General features: G+C 37.6%; 1 protein-coding gene and 1 non-coding gene across 2 annotated transcripts; one reads left to right on the top strand and one right to left on the bottom strand.

The window, feature by feature from the left end:
• The first annotated feature begins 282 nt into the window (after positions 1-282).
• On the top strand, positions 283-20737 carry LOC110154302 (plexin domain-containing protein 1-like). Its single transcript, XM_020918291.2, has 13 exons — positions 283-489; positions 9306-9439; positions 12527-12661; positions 12732-12801; positions 13048-13170; positions 13993-14111; positions 14179-14278; positions 15199-15294; positions 15368-15449; positions 15869-15929; positions 16803-16926; positions 17623-17783; positions 20107-20737. Exons 1-13 carry the CDS (start codon positions 414-416, stop codon positions 20230-20232), a joined length of 1407 nt encoding a protein of 468 aa, XP_020773950.2. The 5' UTR covers positions 283-413; the 3' UTR covers positions 20233-20737.
• A 462-nt stretch (positions 20738-21199) lies between these two features.
• On the bottom strand, positions 21200-21271 carry trnac-gca (transfer RNA cysteine (anticodon GCA)). The gene has a single exon. It is a non-coding gene; the product is annotated as a tRNA-Cys (tRNA).
• Positions 21272-21878: the final 607 nt, after the last annotated feature.

Below are 21878 nucleotides of genomic sequence, written 5' to 3'. Positions count from 1 at the left end.
TTTTTCTGCACTTTTAGAAACTACTTGGCAGTATTTTGTGTTAAGTTCATTCTATCTCCACAAGGGGGACACATGCTCTTCCACTCTGCCAATGAAATATATACACTTTTTTTCTTCAAGTGAGAAAAAAGAATGGTAGGACAGAGGAGTGAACACTTCTCTATGTCAGCTGTATCGCTTCATAACTCCACTCCTGATTTGCTTAGAGAGAGAAAGAGAGAGAGAAGGAGAAAAAGAGAGGGAGAGAGAAGAGAAAAGCAGAGGACCTAGGACTTGAGCTCTGTTAGGCGGGGGGAGCGGAGGAGTGAGGAACCCCGCAAGTCCAGCAATAGGAACAGCAGCAGTAGACACAGAAAAGGGGCTGAAAAGAAGACCAAAACACTAATAAAAGTTGGAGTTTGGACTGGTGGGACATGGGGGTCTGGGCTGTCCTCCTTATCTCTCTGTCCCAGGTTGATTTGGGACGAGTATGGTCACAAGAGCAAGAAGGTAAGCCCTACTTTATCCACAGGTATGCATGATTTGTGATATTGACACTTTTTATATCCTCTTGTAAAGTAAGTGTCAAATATATGCAGGATAGTAAAGTCAAGGCTACAAAATGTGCAAATTCTTGGTATTTCAAAAGTTGGCTACAGATTTGCAAAGGTTCAAGAATGTTTGAAAACTATTTTGTCTGTAAAATTCTTCATGCATTTTTGTTTAAACTGAACGGTCCCCAGACATTTCCCTGACCCAAGCCAGGAAAGCACATAAAAGTTTTCATGTGTTTTTGAGAGGGATGCCACGGTAATAAGTCCCAAGAGGATAATCATATTTGCAAACAGATCCTTGGTGATTTTGTTATCAAATTTGGAAGAAAGAACTGTTGTAAAGGTATGTTGTAAACACACACTTGATGGGTCATGGGAGGAAAGCTCTAAATTGGAATTCATCCGTTACTTAATCTTCTCCACTCCACACTTCAAACAAGGCCAAAACTAAGTCTAAACCAGGACCAGGAATAAACCAGGTCTAACCGAGCCCTAAACTAGGTCTAAAGCCTCACTAATAGATACTGACCATTGCAAAACATCACTTCAATGTACTGTAATATAAATCAGGTTGAAAGCAGGTCTAACCGAGGACTAACCCAGGTCTCATCCTGGATTAACCCAGGACTAATCCAAGACTAAACCTGGACTAAACTAGGTCTAACAAAGGGGTAAATTAGGACTAAGCATGAATAAACAATGACTAAACCAGAAATCCAGGTTTAACCTAAAACTAAACCAGGACTAAACAGAGCTAAACCAAGACTAATCCAAGACTAATCCAGGTCTAACCCAGGACTAAAGCACTTCTAATCGATACTGACCAGTGCAGTCTGAGAACACCCTACAAGAGCTGCAGTCTTGGATCTTGGTTCAATCATGTAGTCATCAGTATTTGTACTTGTCAAACTTCATATCTATTTTCATAATTTAATCTACTCATTTTTTTTTCACATTTTATTAAACAGATGCTGTATACTTCTTCACCTCTGTGTGTCGCCATGTATTTTAGTTCTCCTTGGAGATATAGTATTTTTAGCCAGCCTCGTTCTTACGCTAACCCTCCTCCTCCTCCTCCTCCTCCAACAATCAGAGATGCTCTAGTTTCTATGGCCTCTCCTGTGGTCCCACTTCCACTGATCAGGGGCCCGGGCTCTGTAGAGGACAGCCAGAAAAACTGCCACATGCTGTATAGACAGAGGGGGCAAGCCAACTAAAAACTTAAGTAGTGAAAAAAGTTTAAATCTGACTACAAATGTTGCTGAAGCTTAAAAAAAAATGGAATTCCAACATTTTGGGCATTTGGGATTTTTTTTTTAAACACATAAGGTATGCTCTGACAATCCAACTCCCCCTATTGGTCAGCCTCTGTCATGCTTCGGGTAAGTGACAGGTGGACTCCAGTGAAGTGCATGTTCACAGATCCAACCTGTAATTCCACCTGGTGATGACACCTGCTTGTTTTTGTGTAGAAAGATAAGTTTAAAGCGGACCTATTATGCATAATCGACTTTTTAGAGTTTTAACCATAGTTGTATCCCCTTCAGATTTTCCCTCTCAAAGTTGCATTTAATGTGATTTATGCATTTTAGGTAATCTTCATGATCCTGTATTCAAGACATCATTGCTCGGATCAATGCTCTTTTTCACACCCACTAGCATACACCACTGCTCTGTACTTGACTTTGTTCCCCAATTTTATTTTCTTCATCAGTGATACATGTAGGATTTGGCAGGGCCATGTAGTCATTTTGGTGCAGATTAAAGAAAATCTGTTACTCACTAATGTGATGTGCAGCCATTCATAGGAAGTCCCATTAGCCACACGGCTCTTTGTTGTTGCGGACATTTAAGGTGACATCAGCTCCCACTGGGCACCACAGTTTTCTAACGCAGAAGTCAGCTGACTTGTTTCTTGTATTAAATTTTTTTGATCAATATTGCAATTTATATATTGTCCAGGTTCTAACATAATGATACACGGGAGTCATAGGTTATATCTATATAGCAGACACAAGCATTATGTCTTCTTTAACACCACTGACAAACAGAAAAGTTACATAGTGCACCTTTACATAATTGCAGTCTTTATGATTGGCTAATTGTGACTATTCACCATGAAGATGTTAGATTTCACACTGGCTCCCATTAGCCTTAAATGTTGGATAATGTAACCACTAATTGACTGTGATTACTGCCAGTACTAAGTTGTTGTTTCTTACTTAAATGTAAGAAACAACAGCTATATTTAGCATTAATTTCCTTAGACTTTTGCCTTAGGCTTTGGGGTATTTGTGGCGATCACTGAAAATTATCAATAGCCAAATAGTCACACAGGTGTCTTTAGTTAGCATGGGTCATTAGCCCAGAGGTATGCCGCAAATTACATGAGCTCACAAACAAGAACTAGTGCCAAAATGACGACAGTTACATCCTAGCTTAGCAGGTGCAAAATCTTATACGGATCTGTGTTTCTATTCTAACCTTTTTTTTTTTTAAACTGAAATTACCTTTAATATATACTAAGTGGCAGTATAACTGGATTCAAGCCTAAGCCATTACACTACTGTAAAGTACAGACATCTGCTACAATAGCTACCAGACTTTAGTGCCATGAAAAAAATCAATAAACATCTAAAGAAGAGGGGGGAAAAAAAAGCTTGATACACTATGTACAACTTTTCTGGAGGTGGGCATGCTACCTGCTCATCTTTATTGAGATGCTATTGCTTTGCCTGGAATGTTTCACTGTGTTGCATTAAACACATCTACCTCCATGGAGACAAACAAGTGACTCCTCTAAGCCTAGTTAGAGAGATTAGATGTCTTGGTCATAAAACTTGATGAGGAATTCTTACAAAAATGCACATGAGACTAAACACTTTTGCCTCATCTCTAAATATTTTGACATCCAAGGGTCTGAATATTTGGACCAGGTCCCTAATTTTCCATGCCATGTTATATTTTTATAGATCCCAAACATAACAGTGTGATTGGTCTGTCAGTTATTCACACTTCGAACTCCGCTCCTGCAGCCGGGTGTTTGTAAGAAGAAACACTTGGCTGTAATCAGGACAGTCCTGTGTGATGTCATGTAGTACTTGAAATGACAGAGGCCACTGGAGGCAGCGTGCAGTCAGTTTTTCACACAAGGCTGTAAATTTCCTAGTTTGTTTTAAAAAAGGACTAGGTAGACATTGCTAAACAGTAGACACTGCTATTGAAACACTATATACACACTTTAGTAGCCAAAAAAAAGTTGATTTAGTGTTTAGTTCCACTTTAAATAAAAACAACTGCAGTTAACTAAATGCAAGACACTATAACATTCCAGGCAAAGTGATAATCAAGCAGGTGGCAAATCCCCCCACCAAAAATGTTACTAGTAGAGTAGATTTTAATAACATCTGATCTTTCTCAATCATTCCCAGCATTTGTGTTATGGCTACTGCAGTTCCTGGGACACTGAGGTGCCAAATGGTTTCCTCCCACGCCACAGTCGCCTCGGGGCAGGTTTCAGAGCTGTAAAAAGCACTGGGCTGAGGTGCTGCGACACACATAGCACTGACCTGGCCCTGTGATGATTACTGTAGCACTAACGCGCCTGCCAGAGTCTGCAGGTGGTTCACATCCTGTTTCTAGGCCTCCTTTACAACACTGGACTAGACTTTATATTTGGAAACCCACTGGTATCATGAGTTATGCAGTCATATTGATGTTATAACAAAGGGCAATATCATTATATACAGCCGGAGAAGATGTTATGATGAATGGTTAGCACCCTAATTTTAATTTTTTATTTTTTTTTTATCAGATTCAACCATCATCAAAAGTGGTGACAACAAACACCTATGCAAACTAAAACAGAAAAATAATTGGCACACTATGTAATTTTTCTGTATGAGGGCATGCAACCTGGTCGTCTCCATACAATGTTAATTCTTTACTTGGAAAGTTCCATTGTGTGGCATTAAATGTATCTCCATGAAAATAAACACAACAAGCTATCAGAAGTAACAGAGTAGATCTGTGAATAAGCGACCTTGCTCACAGTAAGAATGCTGTGTTTTCAGTGTAGGTTTGAGCAATAACAGTGCCTGTAATTAAATAAATGCTTGAATTAATCACTTAATGCCATACTGTGGAGCATTCCAAAGCAAGCACCAACCATTGGCAGTGACTTTTACAGGATGGCTCTTTGGCAAATTTGTCATATTTAACACATTACTCATATTTCCAATGGTTAAATTCAGGCATAACAATGCAATGGTCCAAAGAGCAAAAAATTACCAGAAACAAGATATTTCACAAGAATCCACTTTTAAATTCCCAGACATTATGCTGCAACAGGCTGAATGTCCATCAGCTATAATCCAAAATACAGACTTGTTACATTGTCGAGCTTTAGTAGTTGTATTGAATATCACACTTACTTTAAAAGAGGTGATGTAAAGCTAATATCTAAAACAAAGAGGTTTGTTTTTTCAATGGGAATAAAGACAGGCTGAGAAACAGTGGGTTGAATGAACTGTACACGACAGCTTACTATAAATGGATGAATTTGCTGTGTCCTAGTTAAGCATTATCCTGTGTGACTTCCTGTGCCCAATAGATTGCAATCTGGTTGGTGCAATGCAGACAAGGTAGATTCTATGGCTACAAGTTAAAGTGGAACTAAACACTAAATTAACTTTTCTGCTTCTAAATTCTGTATATATTGTTTAGTATTATCTACTCTTTCTCATCCTTTTTAGGAAACTGCGTACTGCCTCCAGTGGCCACTGCAATTTCAAGTACTATATCACATCACCCAAGACTGTGCTGATGATTTTCCCCTGCCGCCCAGTGTTCATTATTAGAACCACTTGGCTACAGGGGTGGAGTCTGAAGTACAAATGGATTGGATTATTTATTTTTCAACACAGCGGCTGTGTGTGCAACCCCAGTGCAGAAAGTGTAGCTGTCTGTGCGGTTAACATGAAAATGCAGCACCAGCTTGTGATGTTGCCAGAGCACTAAAACAGTTTATTTAATACTGTGTGATAAAATGAGTTCTGCTGTGAATGGGATATGTGTTAATGACCCATATGTGTTATATGTAGGTGAGTAAATGATAAGAAGAAATGGTCCATACTTCAGTGACCACCTATTCATACCTGATGGACACACCTAGCCCCGCCCCCTAGGAGGTCCTGAAATCCTATGAGACACTGGCATACAGTAATATAAGACATGACAGCGGCTCTTTCTGCAGGAGACATGTGGTGGACACGCTCAAAGAAATAAAGCAGTAGACACGTCAAATTTAATTAATGCAAGACAGTAGTACTGGGCAATTGATTGAGAGATTGTGAGATCGTAAATCATTCATGTGTAATCGTTAATGATATGGCTGGGCTTTTAAACTGAGAGGTCTTCAGCCAGTCCTCTGTCAGTAAAGGCCTGGGGTTCGGAGTAGAGTTCAGAAATGTGTATTCTTTGTATTAAATGGTTTAAATAGGTAAAAGTATGTATTGGTTATGTTCATTAAATCAATACTAAAAGCCATTTATGTCTTTTTTTGAAAAAATTTTATGAAATAGAATAGAAAGTTGAGATTGATTAAAATGAAAATGACTGGTAAATGAAATTTTCCCCCATAGTGCCCAGCACTACAGATGTGTTCAATGCCATAGTGCGCAACAGGCAAGAAAAAAACATGGCAAGCAGGTGGCGGACTCTACTCCAGAGATGTTTGGAGTTTTACAGTCCAATTACTACTGTCCAATAGTTGTCACCTCAATACCAGATACCAATTTTAGCATATTTCTCTTAGACTGACAAATCTTTATCAGATGAATCTCACATGATATTTATTTGTTGAGGTGGGATCAATTCAGCTTTGGGTTGTTTTTATAGTTAAATAACAGAGATTACAGAGAGATTTCTTGTGTAAGGTCAGCTCTCCTGGCAGCACAAAATGTAACGGATTGCCGCATAAGGATGAAAAGATGTAAACTGGCAACACATCTGACAGTTTTATTGTGCAGGTTTTTATATTTAGAAAATCTGTCTGAATCATTTCCATGTGTGGCGGTTTCACACTGGGATTTGGGGGACCTGTGAATTTGTCACACGTGTCACTTTTGTAATTATTTAAAATTTGGATGCCGGTTAAAGTCAACAGGATGTTTGCACCAGGCTGTGCACATTCCCCTGAACATGTTTGGAGCACATGAAACTACTGAAGGCCACTGAAGACTAGCACAATTAAAGATGCTGTAATAGGGAGGTTCTTTCATCTGAGCTGCTGCAAATCTGTCCCAATTAACACATTTTACATTGAAATGCTGCCTGAATCAGAGTGTTTTTCCATAACAAATCCTATTTTGTTACAGTATTGCATAATATAGTAATGTCTTCCTGCTGATTTGAGTTGCCTTTTTGTAAAATTTGACATCAAAGCTAGATGTTAAATCTAGTTACAGTAGGCCTTAAGCCAGTCGCAAGCATGTATAATGTATACTGTTGTCTGGGGACATCCTCCAACATATACATATTTTTTTAATCAAAAAGGGCATTTTAGGTTTCTAGCTTGTGTCATGTCTTACAATGGGAAACCCAATCAGGAAAAGGCAGAGAGCAGAGTAGGTGTTTTGTTTTTGGTATTATAGCTTTGCATAATCTTTCCTATAATTAAAATTTAAAGCCAAATCTAGATGTTTATTAAATGTGTATTATGTAACATTTTCTGGTGGAAGGTCAGTCATTCATGGAGATGTTACTTGGTCTGGTATGTTCAATAGTATGGTATTAAAATTATTCACTCAGCAATTATTCAATTACAATGGTTTTACTAATACTAATACATTGAAAAAAGCAGGATTATGCAGGATTGCCTCTGAACAGGTCAGACCTGTCATCAGTCGGCTTCACTTAGTAGAAACTGACTTGCAGTGTTATTATTCGTTTGCTCGACAGTAGGTAGGTACTTTTTTATTTAACCAATCGCTGCTATTTGATTGTGACATATGTAATGCTCCACTAACGGGGCTAAATGGTATATTAAGCTCTTCCCAAATCCCGTAGGAAGAAGGACAAAAACGTCTTTCCCCTTGATAAAATTCACCAAACATTTTCTTTGTTCCGGCTTTAAATCCTCGATCTCGGGAGTCGTTACCAACGACTCTTCGCTGATTGGCTGGTGCCCGAACTCACACTTCCGGGGTTCTTGCAAATCGTCTAGTGTATTCTGATTCCTGACCTAGTCGCGGGAGAGAAATGAAATTGAGCGGAGGCACTAGGTGGCGCCAGCCTGGCTAGATCAAACCTGGCTGTAACTTGGCTTAATGGTGTCATCAGGTTGTCCCCACTGAGATAGATCTGTTTAATGCTCTACTATGGAACATTCCAGGCAAAGCAATAACATCTCCAAAAGTTACACGTGAACCTTTAACTACATTAGAATCAATATAACTTTTTACCAACCCCAAGCCTGAAAAAAAAGAGAATAAAGAAGAAAAGCACTATTTTAGTCTCAGGATTGCATAACATTTCATCACATTACTGCTGCTTATACAAACCTTGAAGTATATTTTTCACAATCATATTCTCATCAGTCTGTCCCTTCATAAATAAACAAGGACAGATCTGCTGAAAGTTAGGAGTGCAACTGGTCTCAAAACTAGTTCAAAGTCAAACCAAAAGCAGTGAGTCATGGGTGAGTTTACGCTAACAATGGCCTGTGTAATGCTGTTTGATCTGTTCAGCAGATGACATAAAACCCACAGAGACTGGACTGAAACAGTGAAAAAAATACATGTATTCGTGGACATTCAGATGTGTCCTTTGTAATATTGTTATCATTGTGTTATCTGATATAATGCACTGTTTGTCTCGTAATGTTAAAGGTTTCTATGGATATGTCACTGCTCTCCCTGGAATGTTCCACATTAAACATTAGACATTAAATGGCTCTACCTGTATTTAATTACAGGTGGTTTTAATGCTCAAAATACCTAGAAAAAGAGGCATTCTGTGCAGATCTGACCTGTAACTTGAGTCTGATTTGGTCTTGTGAAAATAGAAAGGTTAATACCATATTGTGAAACATTCCAAACAAAGCAATAACACCTCCATGGAGAAAAAAAAATGACGGGCCCTCAAGCAGAAAAGGTACATAATGCACCTTTAAACATGTTCAATAAACAAAGTTGGAAAAAGGAAAAAAAAAAAGGATTCGTGGCCCCACATGCACCATAGAGGCTAACTACTTGGCCTATCAACAAGGAGCTTAATGAAAGACAGCACAGTTACATCAATCTTTGGACAAAAAACCTCGATAGCCTTTCTATTGAAGCCATCATCTCATTGTGTGGTTTGAATAAAACTTATTTTCCTTAATCATATGTATTTATTGGTTCTTGTATTCCTTCTAATTGAAAGTTGGAAGAGCTCAAAATGCATTTGCCTTTGATTTACGGCAAACATGTCTTGACTGTTAATGATCCAAATTACAGCGAAATAATAAACTACAGATGTGCGCATAACTTCACTTGTTTTAAATTAGGCTAAGGCGCTTACGCAGCAGTACACTTTGTTAATTTAATATGGCTTTCACACATTTGGAAATCCATGGGGACTTATGGATCATCTATCAAAACATGGAAGAAAGCCTTGACGTGTATAAATCATCTCAATTTGCAAGCATTGTCCCTTTGGCGTGAACTCTTGGCCTCTGTATGTATGTGTTGACAGAACTCACTCACCAAACTCAAGTCTGTTTTGTTTTAGATGCTTTGGTGAGCTGGGCGTCATGGCGGACAGATGAAGAGGCGACTGGTGTGCAAAAGAGAGAGACTCTGCACAGAGAAGCACGAAGCACAGTGGACACCAGTTCACTGTCGGTCAATATTACAAAAGTACTGGTAAGGAAATTTGAACAAATAAAAGGAAATGGAAAGGTTTAACCAAGCTACCAAATATGTCATAACTAATTCTGTCAGTCCAAGGGTTGTTTCTACTTATAAGGAAACTAACTAAATTATGGCCCCTGAGGAAGGGCTGTCATCGACTAAAGAGATGTCCTGCTGATTGATAAGTTGACCAAAACTGGGCGTGGCAAAAGCTCTCAAACAAACAACTGTCTATGATCTGACCATGTAACTGTACTGCATGTGATGTCATTCAAAAACAACTATTTATGAGGAAAAGTACTAGGAAAATGTGTATTCATATGGAAAAAAGCTGATTAAACAAATGACTTACTCCCAAATCTTGAGCTAATCCACTTCTCCGTTCTGCTTATAATTCCTGTAAATAATATAATAATATAAATAAAACAAATTTTGGCTGACTAAGATACAATTTACCAAAGGACTACAGCCCTGCCCCAGATGAAAGCCACGCTCATGTTTGAGGTGCAATGCATGCTGCAGATTATATTGAGATAACAGATAATACTGAACTGTATGGCATGACTGTAAACCACCAATAAGTGAAACTTCAAAAGGCTCAAGTAACACTGAGCTGGAATAAATCTGAAGCATGAAAAGTACATGTACTGTATCTGTAAAAGATCAGAAAAACTATTGTGGCCAAAACAAATCAGTATTCATTCTGTGAAGTGGTCTGCCATGGTCCTGTTTCATATTTACTGGCTTTCATTCTTAAAGGGGCAGTATGTAACTTTTCTGAAGGAGCGATCTGCATGGACATGTTGTTTTGCCTGGAAAGTTCCACAGAATTGCATTCAACGTATCTATTTCCATGGAGACAAGCAGGTGATATATTTATCAGCAGGTTTCACTTCGTAGAAACTGTCTGACCTCACAGCATTAGACGCTCAGCAGTAGGCGGGTACTTTTTTTTATTTAACCAGTCACTGCTATTTGGTTGTGAGGTATGTAATGCACCGCTAACAGGCTAACTGGTATATTAAGCTTTTCTCAAATCTCGTAGGAAGAAGGGCAATAACGTTTTTCCTCTTGATAAAATTCACCAAACATTCTCTTTGTTCCGGCTTTAAATCCTCCATCTCGGGAATCGTTGCCAACACAGAATGTATGGCTCTTCGCTGATTTGCTGGTGTGCGGACTCACACTTCCGGGGTTTTTGTAAACGTCTCGTGTATTCTGATTCCTGACCTAGTCGCTGGAGAGAAATTAAATTGAACAGAGGCACTAGGTGGCGCCAGCCTGGCTAGGTGACATCACCATAGCAAGTCATATAATGTATATTTTTATCTTTTAGCAAAAGTACTTGTAACACCTCCATAGTGGCATGCAGGCAGCAGACTATCCATCAGAAAAGTTACATAGTGCACCTTTAAAAAAATAGTTACTGCAGGGGAAATTGTACAATAAGACTCTCGATTTTCATGTGTGTATTTTTGTCTCTTTTACTGGAATCAGCCAAAAGAACTCAACCCAAATAAAGCATGTTGTATGTTTCTTTCCTCTTTTTATTGAAAATTGAAAACAGACTTTAGCTCTGTCCTGCCAACTTACAGTTTGTTTTAGCATGGCTGTGTAGTGTGCATGGTGCTGGTGTGTATGACGCCAATGACTCAGTTGGACAAAAAGATCACCAGAGGAGCTCGTGCTGTGCTGCCTTTTCCATTCAAAACGTCTGATCACACTTTGTAGGAGCCTCGATTTCACAGCCAACCAGAATCTCCTCAATAAATCACCAAATGTGTCATCAGCGGGTGTGGTAAAAATATTTACTTAGATATCTCAAGGTACTTTGGTGACTGTCCCATCAATATATTGACATGATTTTTTAAAAGTTTGGAGCAATTATGTTGCTTATTTGGAAAATGGAAAACTGTGTGCAAAAACCTTCTTTAAAAGCTGTGCATGGATTGGTTTTACAAATAGTTTTAGAAAAAAAAAAAAAAAAAAAAAAAAAAAAGAATAGTTTCTTTAAAGATGCACTATCTTTTTGTGAAGGGTTACCTCCATGCTTGTCTCCGTGGAGATGTTGTTGACCTGGTATGTTCCACAGTATGGTATTAACAAGAGACAAGCAGGTGATTTCACTAGGGCAAGTTATAGGTCATATCCATGGAGAGGCAAGCCTGGTCATAGTCAGTAAGACTTGTTTTATAAAGTAACAATAAGAAACACTTGAATCAGTGCAATACAGATATGTTTTCTGCCATACTGTGCAACATTCAATGCAATTACATCTCCATGTGGACAAGGTGGAGGCAGAGCCCCATCAGAAAAGTTACATGGTGCACTTTATAGTATTTATGTGGTATGTAATGGGTATTAGGAGCAGTGCATTATTGAATCAGTTTAAGAGGTACACTGTGATTCCCAGTCATCAGTGAGGGAAAAATATTTGGTTATTAAGTCCTCGTCACCTCAAAGTCCCACGCCCCCTTTAGAAAAACAGGCTCTGGAGATAGGAGGAAAAAGTGGGTCAGACTGTGTGTATATGGAGCAGGCAGAGAGGCAGAGAGCGCTGCATTTAACTGTCCCATTTTCCATAGCCCACAACCACTGCTCTCTATCACCTTCAACTGTGGCTACATTAATAACACCATCAACATGAAGAGCCTGTATCAAAGACATACAACCTGTTGTCAATGATACAGCATGGGTGAGGCACAAACAGCTCCCCCAAGTGGCCAAACAGAAACAGAGAAACTACAAAATAACTTTAAAAAGCCATTTTAAATATGATTAGATTTAAATATTTATGTTTAAATAAGAAACTATCCCTTTATTTAAATACATAAAATGTATAATTAGAGTGGAACTGTGTCAGAATCCAAATTTTAAAATGACTAAAACAGGACAAAGGAAAAAAGTTTTGGTTTTTTTTGCATAAAAATTGTAGTGGTGCAATACAGTGTACACTATGATAGTCTGAAACAAGACACATGGGATTTAGTCAACCATTTTGTGGACTTTTGACCTTTCAAAAGAATTGACTGTATTGATTATTTTCTGGATTTACTGAAAAAAATATATATACTAATTTCAGTATTATATTTCTCTTAGGAGGACAACCAGAATTACTACAGATGGGAGAGTTATGGACCCAAAGACAGACGAACAGAGGAACTGTGGGTAAATTTGAGTGCGAGTCAAATCAGAATCCATGGCATCTTATCCAACACACACCGACAAGCTGCGGTAAGAGCAATACTGATATATACAAATCTATAATCTATGCATAAATTAATTATTCTTAATTCTTTTCAAGCGAGTAGCACTTTCCTTTGATTTCCCCTTTTATGGACACCACTTGAGACAAATTATTATAGCAACAGGAGGTAAGTCTATTGATACTTTGCAGTGACATCACGCTGAGGGTGTTCTACATGTATTTCTATAACATAATGTTCATCAGTGGTGACACAATACACAAATTTGCAAACGCTGTCAAATCAAGCAGTGCTTACAGTTAGCATCACACCCCCAGGGAAGGTTGATGGCATCAGCTGCAAAGTATCAACTCATTCAAAGTTATTTCATGTTTCAGAAATCAGAATCTGTAATTATACCCGTTTAAAACACAGGCTTTATCTTCATGGGAGAGGTCATTCACCAGATGCTGACGGCTACACAATATGTCGCTCCACTAATGGCCAATTTTGACCCCAGTTTTTCATCAAGCTCCACTGTGAGGTACTCGGACAATGGTAAGGGTGGTCAAAGGTATTTCGAAGTTTTGTGTATGCTTGTGAAACAGGTGTAGAAAACATATATAAAAACATAATGCAATTCACTAGCTACTTTTTGTTTTGTAATATATCATTTTGGTAGATTTTTTTTGTCTGAGATCATTCAAGATAAAATTATTGACTATATTTTACTTATGGAAAACTTCACTTATTTTATTGACAGATTTTTTGGCTAAAATTTAAATTTCAATTCTTATAAAAAATTTATCACTGTTGTATTTTCTCTCTTTTTTTGTTTACAAGTTCTCTGGATCAATAAATTCCGATTCTAAGACAACATGGAGGCAAATTTTATTGCCAATTTTATTACGAAAATAACTGCACGCAAAAAACTCAGCCTGGAAGACCTAACTTCGCTCCTCTCACCTCTCACCATATCTCCAGAGTTTACCTCCTCCTCAGCCTTTATCACCTCGCTCCCATTACTCATCCCTACACCTTCACCTCGTCCAATCAGTGCTCTGTTTGCCCAATATAAACCCCCATTATACGTACACGGCCAGATTGGTTTGTGCCCCACCTCCTCCCTGGCACCCCCTCAGCTTCTCATCCTCTCATCATCGTCTTCTCTCTTCTCATCCTCTCATAGTCCCCTTCACACTTCTCATCGTCTAATCATCCCCTTCATGCCGTTTATCGCTATGTCTTCTGCGCCAAAGTTTACTCATTCTATAAAACCACTCTTTCTCTTTGTGTCTGTCTTGACTCTCCAGGCTGAAATAACAAAAGTGGTTGAACTTGTAGCTCTAATAATGTGTAATATGATTCTGTTGTCTCCAGGAAATCTCTTTGTGGTAGAGTGGGATAAAGTGCGACTAAAAGACAGAGAAAACGAAGGAGCATTTACATTTCAAACCGTTCTTCACAAAAATGGGAAAATTGTTTTTAACTACAAAGAGGTGAGGAAAATGTTTTAACTTCAGTGGTTTCCAGTTGAGCAATTAAAAAACAAAATTCATTTCACAGATCCCTATTTTAGTGGCGGAAATGAATTCCACTGACCATCCGGTGAAAGTGGGGCTCTCTGATGCTTTCCTGGCCTTAGTGCCCTCCTCACTCAATTCAGGTACAAATTTAAATGCAAACATACACCTGTCCCCATAAAATATTTTGAAGTGAGAAATATAGCTACAGAATATTACAAAAGAGATCATATTGAAGATCGCTATGTACCTAATACAATACAAACTCTAAAGCAGAGGTCTCAAACTCAAATGACCTGGGGGCCACTGGACGTAGAGTTTGGGTGAGGTTGGGCTGCATCAAGTGTGACTATTTGACAAAATAGGGTTTCAAGTATTCAAAAAAAAAAAAAAAATCACAGTTGTCCAGTGTTCTCAGTGTTTAATAATAACAGTTCTGATCATGAGCATTTTCTCAGAATATAAGTTTAAACTACTACTACTACTTCTTTGACCTCTTGCTGCCTGAGCCCTGGCTGCTTGCCCTTGCTGAGACATATTTGGCTTGAAGGAGGAAACAAACGAGATCTTCAGTATAGATTTAAGATGTTCATTAGTGAGATTGGACCTGTACTTATTGTACTTATTAAAGTTCATGGTGGAGAAAAGCTTTTCATACAGCTTTTCTAAAAAAGGCACATGGTCTTCTAGAAAGCTCAGCTGAGCTGATAATCAAAGTGCGGGCCTGACTCAGCGCCACTGTACCTGTGTCTCCCACTTCCCGTGTCTCCAGCTCCCTGTTTCACGCACACTCCTCGTGTCTTCCGTTTCCTCTGTCTCCCACTCGCTCCCCGTGTCTCCTGCTCGCTCCTCGTCTCCCGCTCCCTGTGTCTCCAGCTTGATCCTCGTGTATATTGAGTCCAACATAATAAGACAATATATTATTGATATATATATTTGATAGTCGATATAATTTATTCAGAGGGGCTTAGCAGACAGATAATAAGATAACAGTATTATTATTTTAAGACCAATATCTAGTTTCATAATGTAATGGATGTAACTAGTTTTTCTTTACTTGAAGGTTCAACACAGCACACAATCTACGAGTATCATCGTGTAGAAATTGACCCCACGAAGATTGTCAGTCAATCTGCCATTGAGATTATACCTTTGCCGAGTAAGTATTATGTACTTGTCTGTATAGATTAACTGTTCATATCTTTATATTTAAAACTTTTGTATGTGTTTAGCTTGTTCTCAGCACACAACATGTGAACTGTGCATGACATCTAATCTAACAACGGGCTGCGGATGGTGCAACACAGTTCAAAGGTAGTATAAATAAATAAGTACTCCATGAAGATGAATAAGTTTAATGTAGTCCCTGAAAGCAATTGTATCTCTATGGAGACAAGCAACAAGGCCAACACACCACCAGAAAAGTTGCATAGTGCACCTTTAAAAGTAACTTTTTCATCCATCAGTTTCAGGGAGGTATTGTTTACTTTTTTTGTTTTGACTAATGCGTCAAACTGAGGAGGGTAAAGGCTACTGTTTACCCAAGGCCCAGAGCAGGCAGGGGCCCTTCACAAAATCTGTAATATGTCATTTTCATAAAGAGAAGATGCAATACAGGCCCACCAAGATGATCTGTACAACACCCCTGCTAATGCATTTCTGAGAATGTTTAGACTACTGACAATATTTCTTTTAAATGTATAATACAATGGCACTATCCCACTATGTTTCAGATGCTCTGATGGCATAGACCGGCACAGACAAGAGTGGCTTGAATTTAACTGTCCAGAAGAGGTAAGCAGCCAAACAAAAGCAGGACATTACATGCACATCTTACACAGTACATACACTAGAGCTGAACCTTTCTAGAAAAATATCTAATTGCGATTTTTATGACAAGTAGTAGCTGTATTTCTGTTCAAAGTTCATATTTTAAACACATCCAACTAATACGAAACTAATACGAGAATCAAATTTTGGGGTTAGTAGTTTTATACAGAACAAGACCAAACATTTTGCCCGTGGGGGAAATCATGATACTTCAAAAATTGCAGCCTTTGTGATTTGCTAATTGCATCCATTCATTCATCCATTCTAAATTATGACTGCAATTAATCTCGCAGCCCTACCATACACATCTGTTCTGTAGTCTGGACTATTGATGCATACTGACCAATGTAACATCCCAGGAGCTCTGACCTGGTTGTCTAGACATCACCATCTGGTATTAGGACATTTTAGCTACCCGCTTTATACCACTCACTATCAGTGAAGACATACATTGATCTATATTCCTCTATAAGTAGGTCAGCCACAGTATTTACTATAGCAAACTTTCATTCAATAAATTAGAGATTAACCTTATTTTTGAGCTCAGTATATATCATATGGGCCTTTACTTGCACTGGAATATTTTCTTATGTTTGTGTAATACGCATTTAAGCTGTTTAATAATTAACATTCATTCATTTATTTAGTGCAGCTCAAATTTTATTTCTAATCTAGATCTTTTATAAAAGGGCTATCTTAATTATTATGCTTTAGGATCACTGTGTTAGTGGTCTTTAATATATATTTTGTTGTGTATTGTTTATATGTTTCTATTTTAATTGTCACAGGCCTATAAGTATTTGCAAGTAGTATTGATTCTGTGTATTTCTCCCTCAGTCAAAAGGCAGATGTGAGGATTATAACCCAGTACCTGAGGAAACCACAGTGTCTCATCTCGAGTCCTCTCCAACAGCTTCAACAAAGAAAGCAGCCAAGCTCGAAGACCACCCATCCACCACAGGCAAGGCCAATACTTCCTCTTGGAGTTTTCTTCCTGGCAAGAACAATGTAACAAAATACAATTATGACTGCCAAAAATGGTCTCCACAAACGTTTATGCACACCCTAAATTTAAAAAGCAGGTTTCTATCCCAATGATACTGATAAAACTAATCAAGGAACCAATTACACATGACAGATCATTACACAAGCTATTGGAAATAGCTCAGAAATAGATAGCTTTAATAAATGTTTTTTTAAAAGTACAAAAATCACTATTATATAATGTTATAAACTAGGAATTCACCTATACAGTTATCAGATATTGTTTCATGGCAAGACAGTCCATTCTAGCTTGAGAATGGCTTAATATTTTAAACTGTATTTATAAAATGTCATGTTTAGTTACTCGACAAATGAATAACAATGCACTTGCAATCCAGATTGAGCCTGTAAATCATACCTAAAATCACATCATTGTCCATTGTCCATTGCAGCTGAATATGTTGATGTCAGGCAGATATAGCCAGATGGTCAAGTTATTTACAACCATGAAAAGGAGAATCATTCAGCACAGCTTGAAGTTTGGCAAATACCATGGAAAAGTGCACTGAATCCTATTGTCATCAAATAGCAAAGAACAACAGAACAGTGTCTTAAATATATCTGTTTTTCCTCAGTACTTTGTTTTAATAATAAATATATTTGTTTTTCCCAGATGAAGAGTCCGACCCTTCTGATGCCTCTGGGATATCGGAGAACACAGCAATCATCGCAGGGGTAGTGGCTGCTTTGGTTGTGCTCGTGGTTTTGACTCTACTGGCTGTGTACTACATCAACACACACCCCACAGTGGCCCCACCATTCTACCTCATGCAGGTATAGAGGAACAAATGCATATTCAGGTCATATGGACATATTTGAAAAAAATTTTTTCTTATGCTCTTTTATTATTATTTTTCCTTGCAAACAATCCCAATTTTGAGGGCCTGAACGTCGACAAAAAGTCCCAAAACCGGGTATCAGATCGACCAGTCTGGCAAAAAATTTGATAAAATGGGCATCGCAACAATGCCGAAAGTGACCCCACTCAGCAGCTCCCCCTGGAATTTGCAAAAGTTGAAACTCTATGGGCAGCTGAAAAGCATATTTCGATGCAGGCAAATGAAATTCGGGATTGATAGAGAACAATGAGACAAGCCAAAGGATAAACTAATAATAGTAATGAAGAAGGTACAAAAGTTTGTTGTTTATGATTGTACCAAAATAAACAGTAATGAGAGTTTAGTTTGTACGACCATAAACGAAAACAAAAATTCTTAAATTTTTCATTCTCATTACTGTTTATTTTGTACGATCATAAACGATAAATTTTGTGCCTTCGATAACATTATTACTATGTACAAGCATAAACGAAAATATGTTTCTGCATGTGTGTATATGTGTGTTATGCATATGTGTGTATAAACAATTATACTGAGTATATGTACTGGATATCTATGATGCATATATGTATGTATGTACGTATGTGTGTACATGTCTATGTATGTATGTATGTATGTGTGGATATGTTTTTGTATATATGTGTGTATATTTCTGCATAATGACAGGTAAGCACTCCAAAGGTGATATATTTAAAAAGAAAAAGTGTGAACCACATGATTATGTAAAGCAATTGGGGTAGGACTCTATAAGTTTTTTAAACTTCATCCTACTCCTTTTGAGCACCAGGTCCCAAATATGTTCATATGCATATCACTATTTTTATTACTGTTTTTGAATTTTGTTGTACCTGGCTCAAACAAATAAATAAATGAATGAAAAAAAAACAAGCCAAAAGATGAATTGGAACATCCTCTATGACAAAGAGGACAACGGCTATATTGGATAAAAAATTCACCGCCATTTTGACTTTCATGTCTGTAAAAAGATTCAAGTCCCTGGTGTTTGGTCCAAATGAGCTCAGATTTGACACACAGACACATCTACAGACATAACTTCACAAAAATTATCAGCAGTTTTTGGGATACTCCGTACGGTTTGCCTTTAGCACGCCGGCAAAAAACATTTTAATTTCCTGTTTGTTTTAAGACCTCTCACAGCCATAGGCATTGTCCTAGAGAGCTCAAATTCAAATCAAAATTGTGTGATCTGGGACTGAATGTAATGAAATATGAAATCTAATAAAAGTGAATTCTATAGCGACCCCTAGCATAGACATGAAACATTATTGGAACATTGGATTAGTACCAAATTTGGGGAGTAAATTATATGATTACAAGCAAAAAACTTGATTATGGACATGGGGCTTTTTTCACAGTTGGCCAGTAGGGGCGCAAAGAATCCCCCCAAAAATAGTTAAAAATGTATTACAGGCACAGGATTAGTACGGTCGTGCTGATATATATATATATATATATATATATATATATATATATATATATATATATATATATATATATACACACACACACATACACACACACACACACACACACACACACACACACACACACATATATATATATATATATATATATATATATATATATATATATATATATATATATATATATATATATATATATATTACTCACACATGGTTACCGGTAGTTCGATCGTGCTGAAATTTGAATCAGTCACTAATGCCTGATATTGGCCTGAATATAATGCACTATAAATATGAAAAGTGAACAATATAGTGCCCCCTTGCATAGACATGAAATGTTAACAATATCGAATTTGTACCAGATTCAGAGATTTAATTCTATGCATGATTATGAGCAAATAAATAGATTATGGATATTGGGCATTTTCCACTGTTGGCCAGCAGGGGAGCAAAGACTCCCCTAAAAGTATTGTAAAAATTATTACACACACATGTTTAGTCCGATCGTGCTGAAATTTCTATCAGTTATACACTGCATGACCCTGATTCCATTGATATATCAAACTCAATTATCAGTGTCAGTCAGTGTCAGCCATTAACTTTTGAGATTAATTCGTGAAACTTTGCAGAACATTCACTGACGTGCTCCTAATCATAAAAGTGAATGAGACATATGCCCTAATTTTTACTCTTTTGCCTCTAGAATCATTCACTTTTAAGAACTTTAAAGACACTATATTCATATAGCCCACCAGTATAGCTAACCCCTGTGTGCTTACCTTAACATGGCTGTATGATTTTTATATTTTACAGCGACACACAAACAACTACTGGCCCTCTATGAAGTTTCGAAACCAGGGCTGCCACTCCAGTTATGCTGAGGTTGAACTTGGAAGTCACGAAAAGGAAGGTTTCATCGAAGCTGAACCATGTTTTTAATGGATCTAGAAAAAAATATATAGTGACACAAAAGGACATATTTTTGGACCTTTTGTTGATGACTGTGGGAGACCTAGCCACCCACCGACTGGCTCCCTCCATCCTCGGATACTGGATGGTGATTACTGAAGCGGCCTCTGGTTTTACACAAGGGAATTTCTAAATATCTGACGGCTGGTGAAGGAAAGCCTGGAAAAAGAAGACATTTACAGTGCTGGGTGGGAATATGTGTATAAAATTATCATCAGGGAAATGTGAGGGAACAAATCAAACAAGCCTTCATACTGCAAATCCATGTACAGATCAAATTTATGATGTGTATTACATTTTCTTTGTGTTCATTTGTGTGAGAATATGTTGGTTTACATTTATTAAAATTCCTAAAAAGTATAATAGCCTAGTAATTTTGAATTCTGGAAAATTTTTGATTTGTTTGAATAGATATGATGAATGAACTTTCTTTGATTAATTATGTTTTGTCTTTTAATAAAAGCTGAAAAATGTATTTGTTTGATCATTGGTACAAATTAGAATAATTTGGCATGATTACATGGTAAAAGAAAGACAAACCCATATTCCATATGTAGTATTCTACATGGATATAGATATGTTTTATCCCATACTGTGGAAGATTCCAGCCAAGGAAACAACATTACCATGGAAACAAGCAGGAGTCCAAACAAGAGTCAGGTTTGTGGAGATGCAAGCCCACTCAGAGTAAGGACACTATGTTTTTCTGTGCATAACACAACCAGAAAATAAAAAAAAAAGAGAACAAACCATTCTGTTATTGTATTTTTGGCTAAAAAGTTACATACTGTGTCTTTATATTGTGTTCTGTGCCTTTAATTTGCCAAAATTTGCTTTTTAGGCAGCTCTGATATTAATCTTACAAATATGACTATATCTGTTATATTGTGTTATTTATTTACAACAAATCTGTTAGTAACGAAACAAAAAGGAAAAGAGGGGGCACCCGGATTTGAACCGGGGACCTCTTGATCTGCAGTCAAATGCTCTACCACTGAGCTATACCCCCAGACGCTAACGAAGAAGAGATCTGAAGTTTTTAACGACACTTAAAATATACGCTATTTGACCATTTTGAATATTGTTACCATTATATAAAATGACATCCTTCTTGATGGTAAAGTAAACAACATGCAGTACATTGACTATTTGCGTTGTTAGCTGAGCTTTCGCTAGCTTAGCGGGTTTCAGGTTAGCATGTTCATCAGGGTGGCTAGCATAAACAACGTGGCTGAATCAGCGGGGTTTTCTATTTCCTAGCATCTGTGGATAAAGAGTATGTAATAATATGCATTATGTGTACTTATGAGAAAACATATTAACGTTATCGCAGGAAAAATACATTAGTTATAAACTTTACGATCTGGCAAGCTCACCTGAAATCTGCCGTGTGCAACCAGGAGAGGGCGCCAAAGCGTCGTCCACAGAAGAGCGGGACATTTTTCCTGCATTTTAATATTTTTAATGTTTGATGCGAGAGTTCACATGAACAATGTGATTTGACAACGATGCGATCCTACTCAGCGATCAATGAGATGTTGTTTAACCGAGCACAATCGTGATGAAAAAAATGACATTAAAAACATAAGGCATTTTTCCAGCTCCAGTGGCCCCTC

Source organism: Boleophthalmus pectinirostris, unplaced genomic scaffold (assembly GCF_026225935.1).
Source record: "Boleophthalmus pectinirostris isolate CB_2022bp ecotype Guang Dong unplaced genomic scaffold, ASM2622593v1 HiC_scaffold_14, whole genome shotgun sequence".
Lineage (NCBI taxonomy): Eukaryota > Metazoa > Chordata > Actinopteri > Gobiiformes > Gobiidae > Boleophthalmus > Boleophthalmus pectinirostris.
The sequence above is the reverse complement of the archived record's forward strand: the minus strand, read 5'-3'. Positions and strand labels throughout refer to the sequence as shown.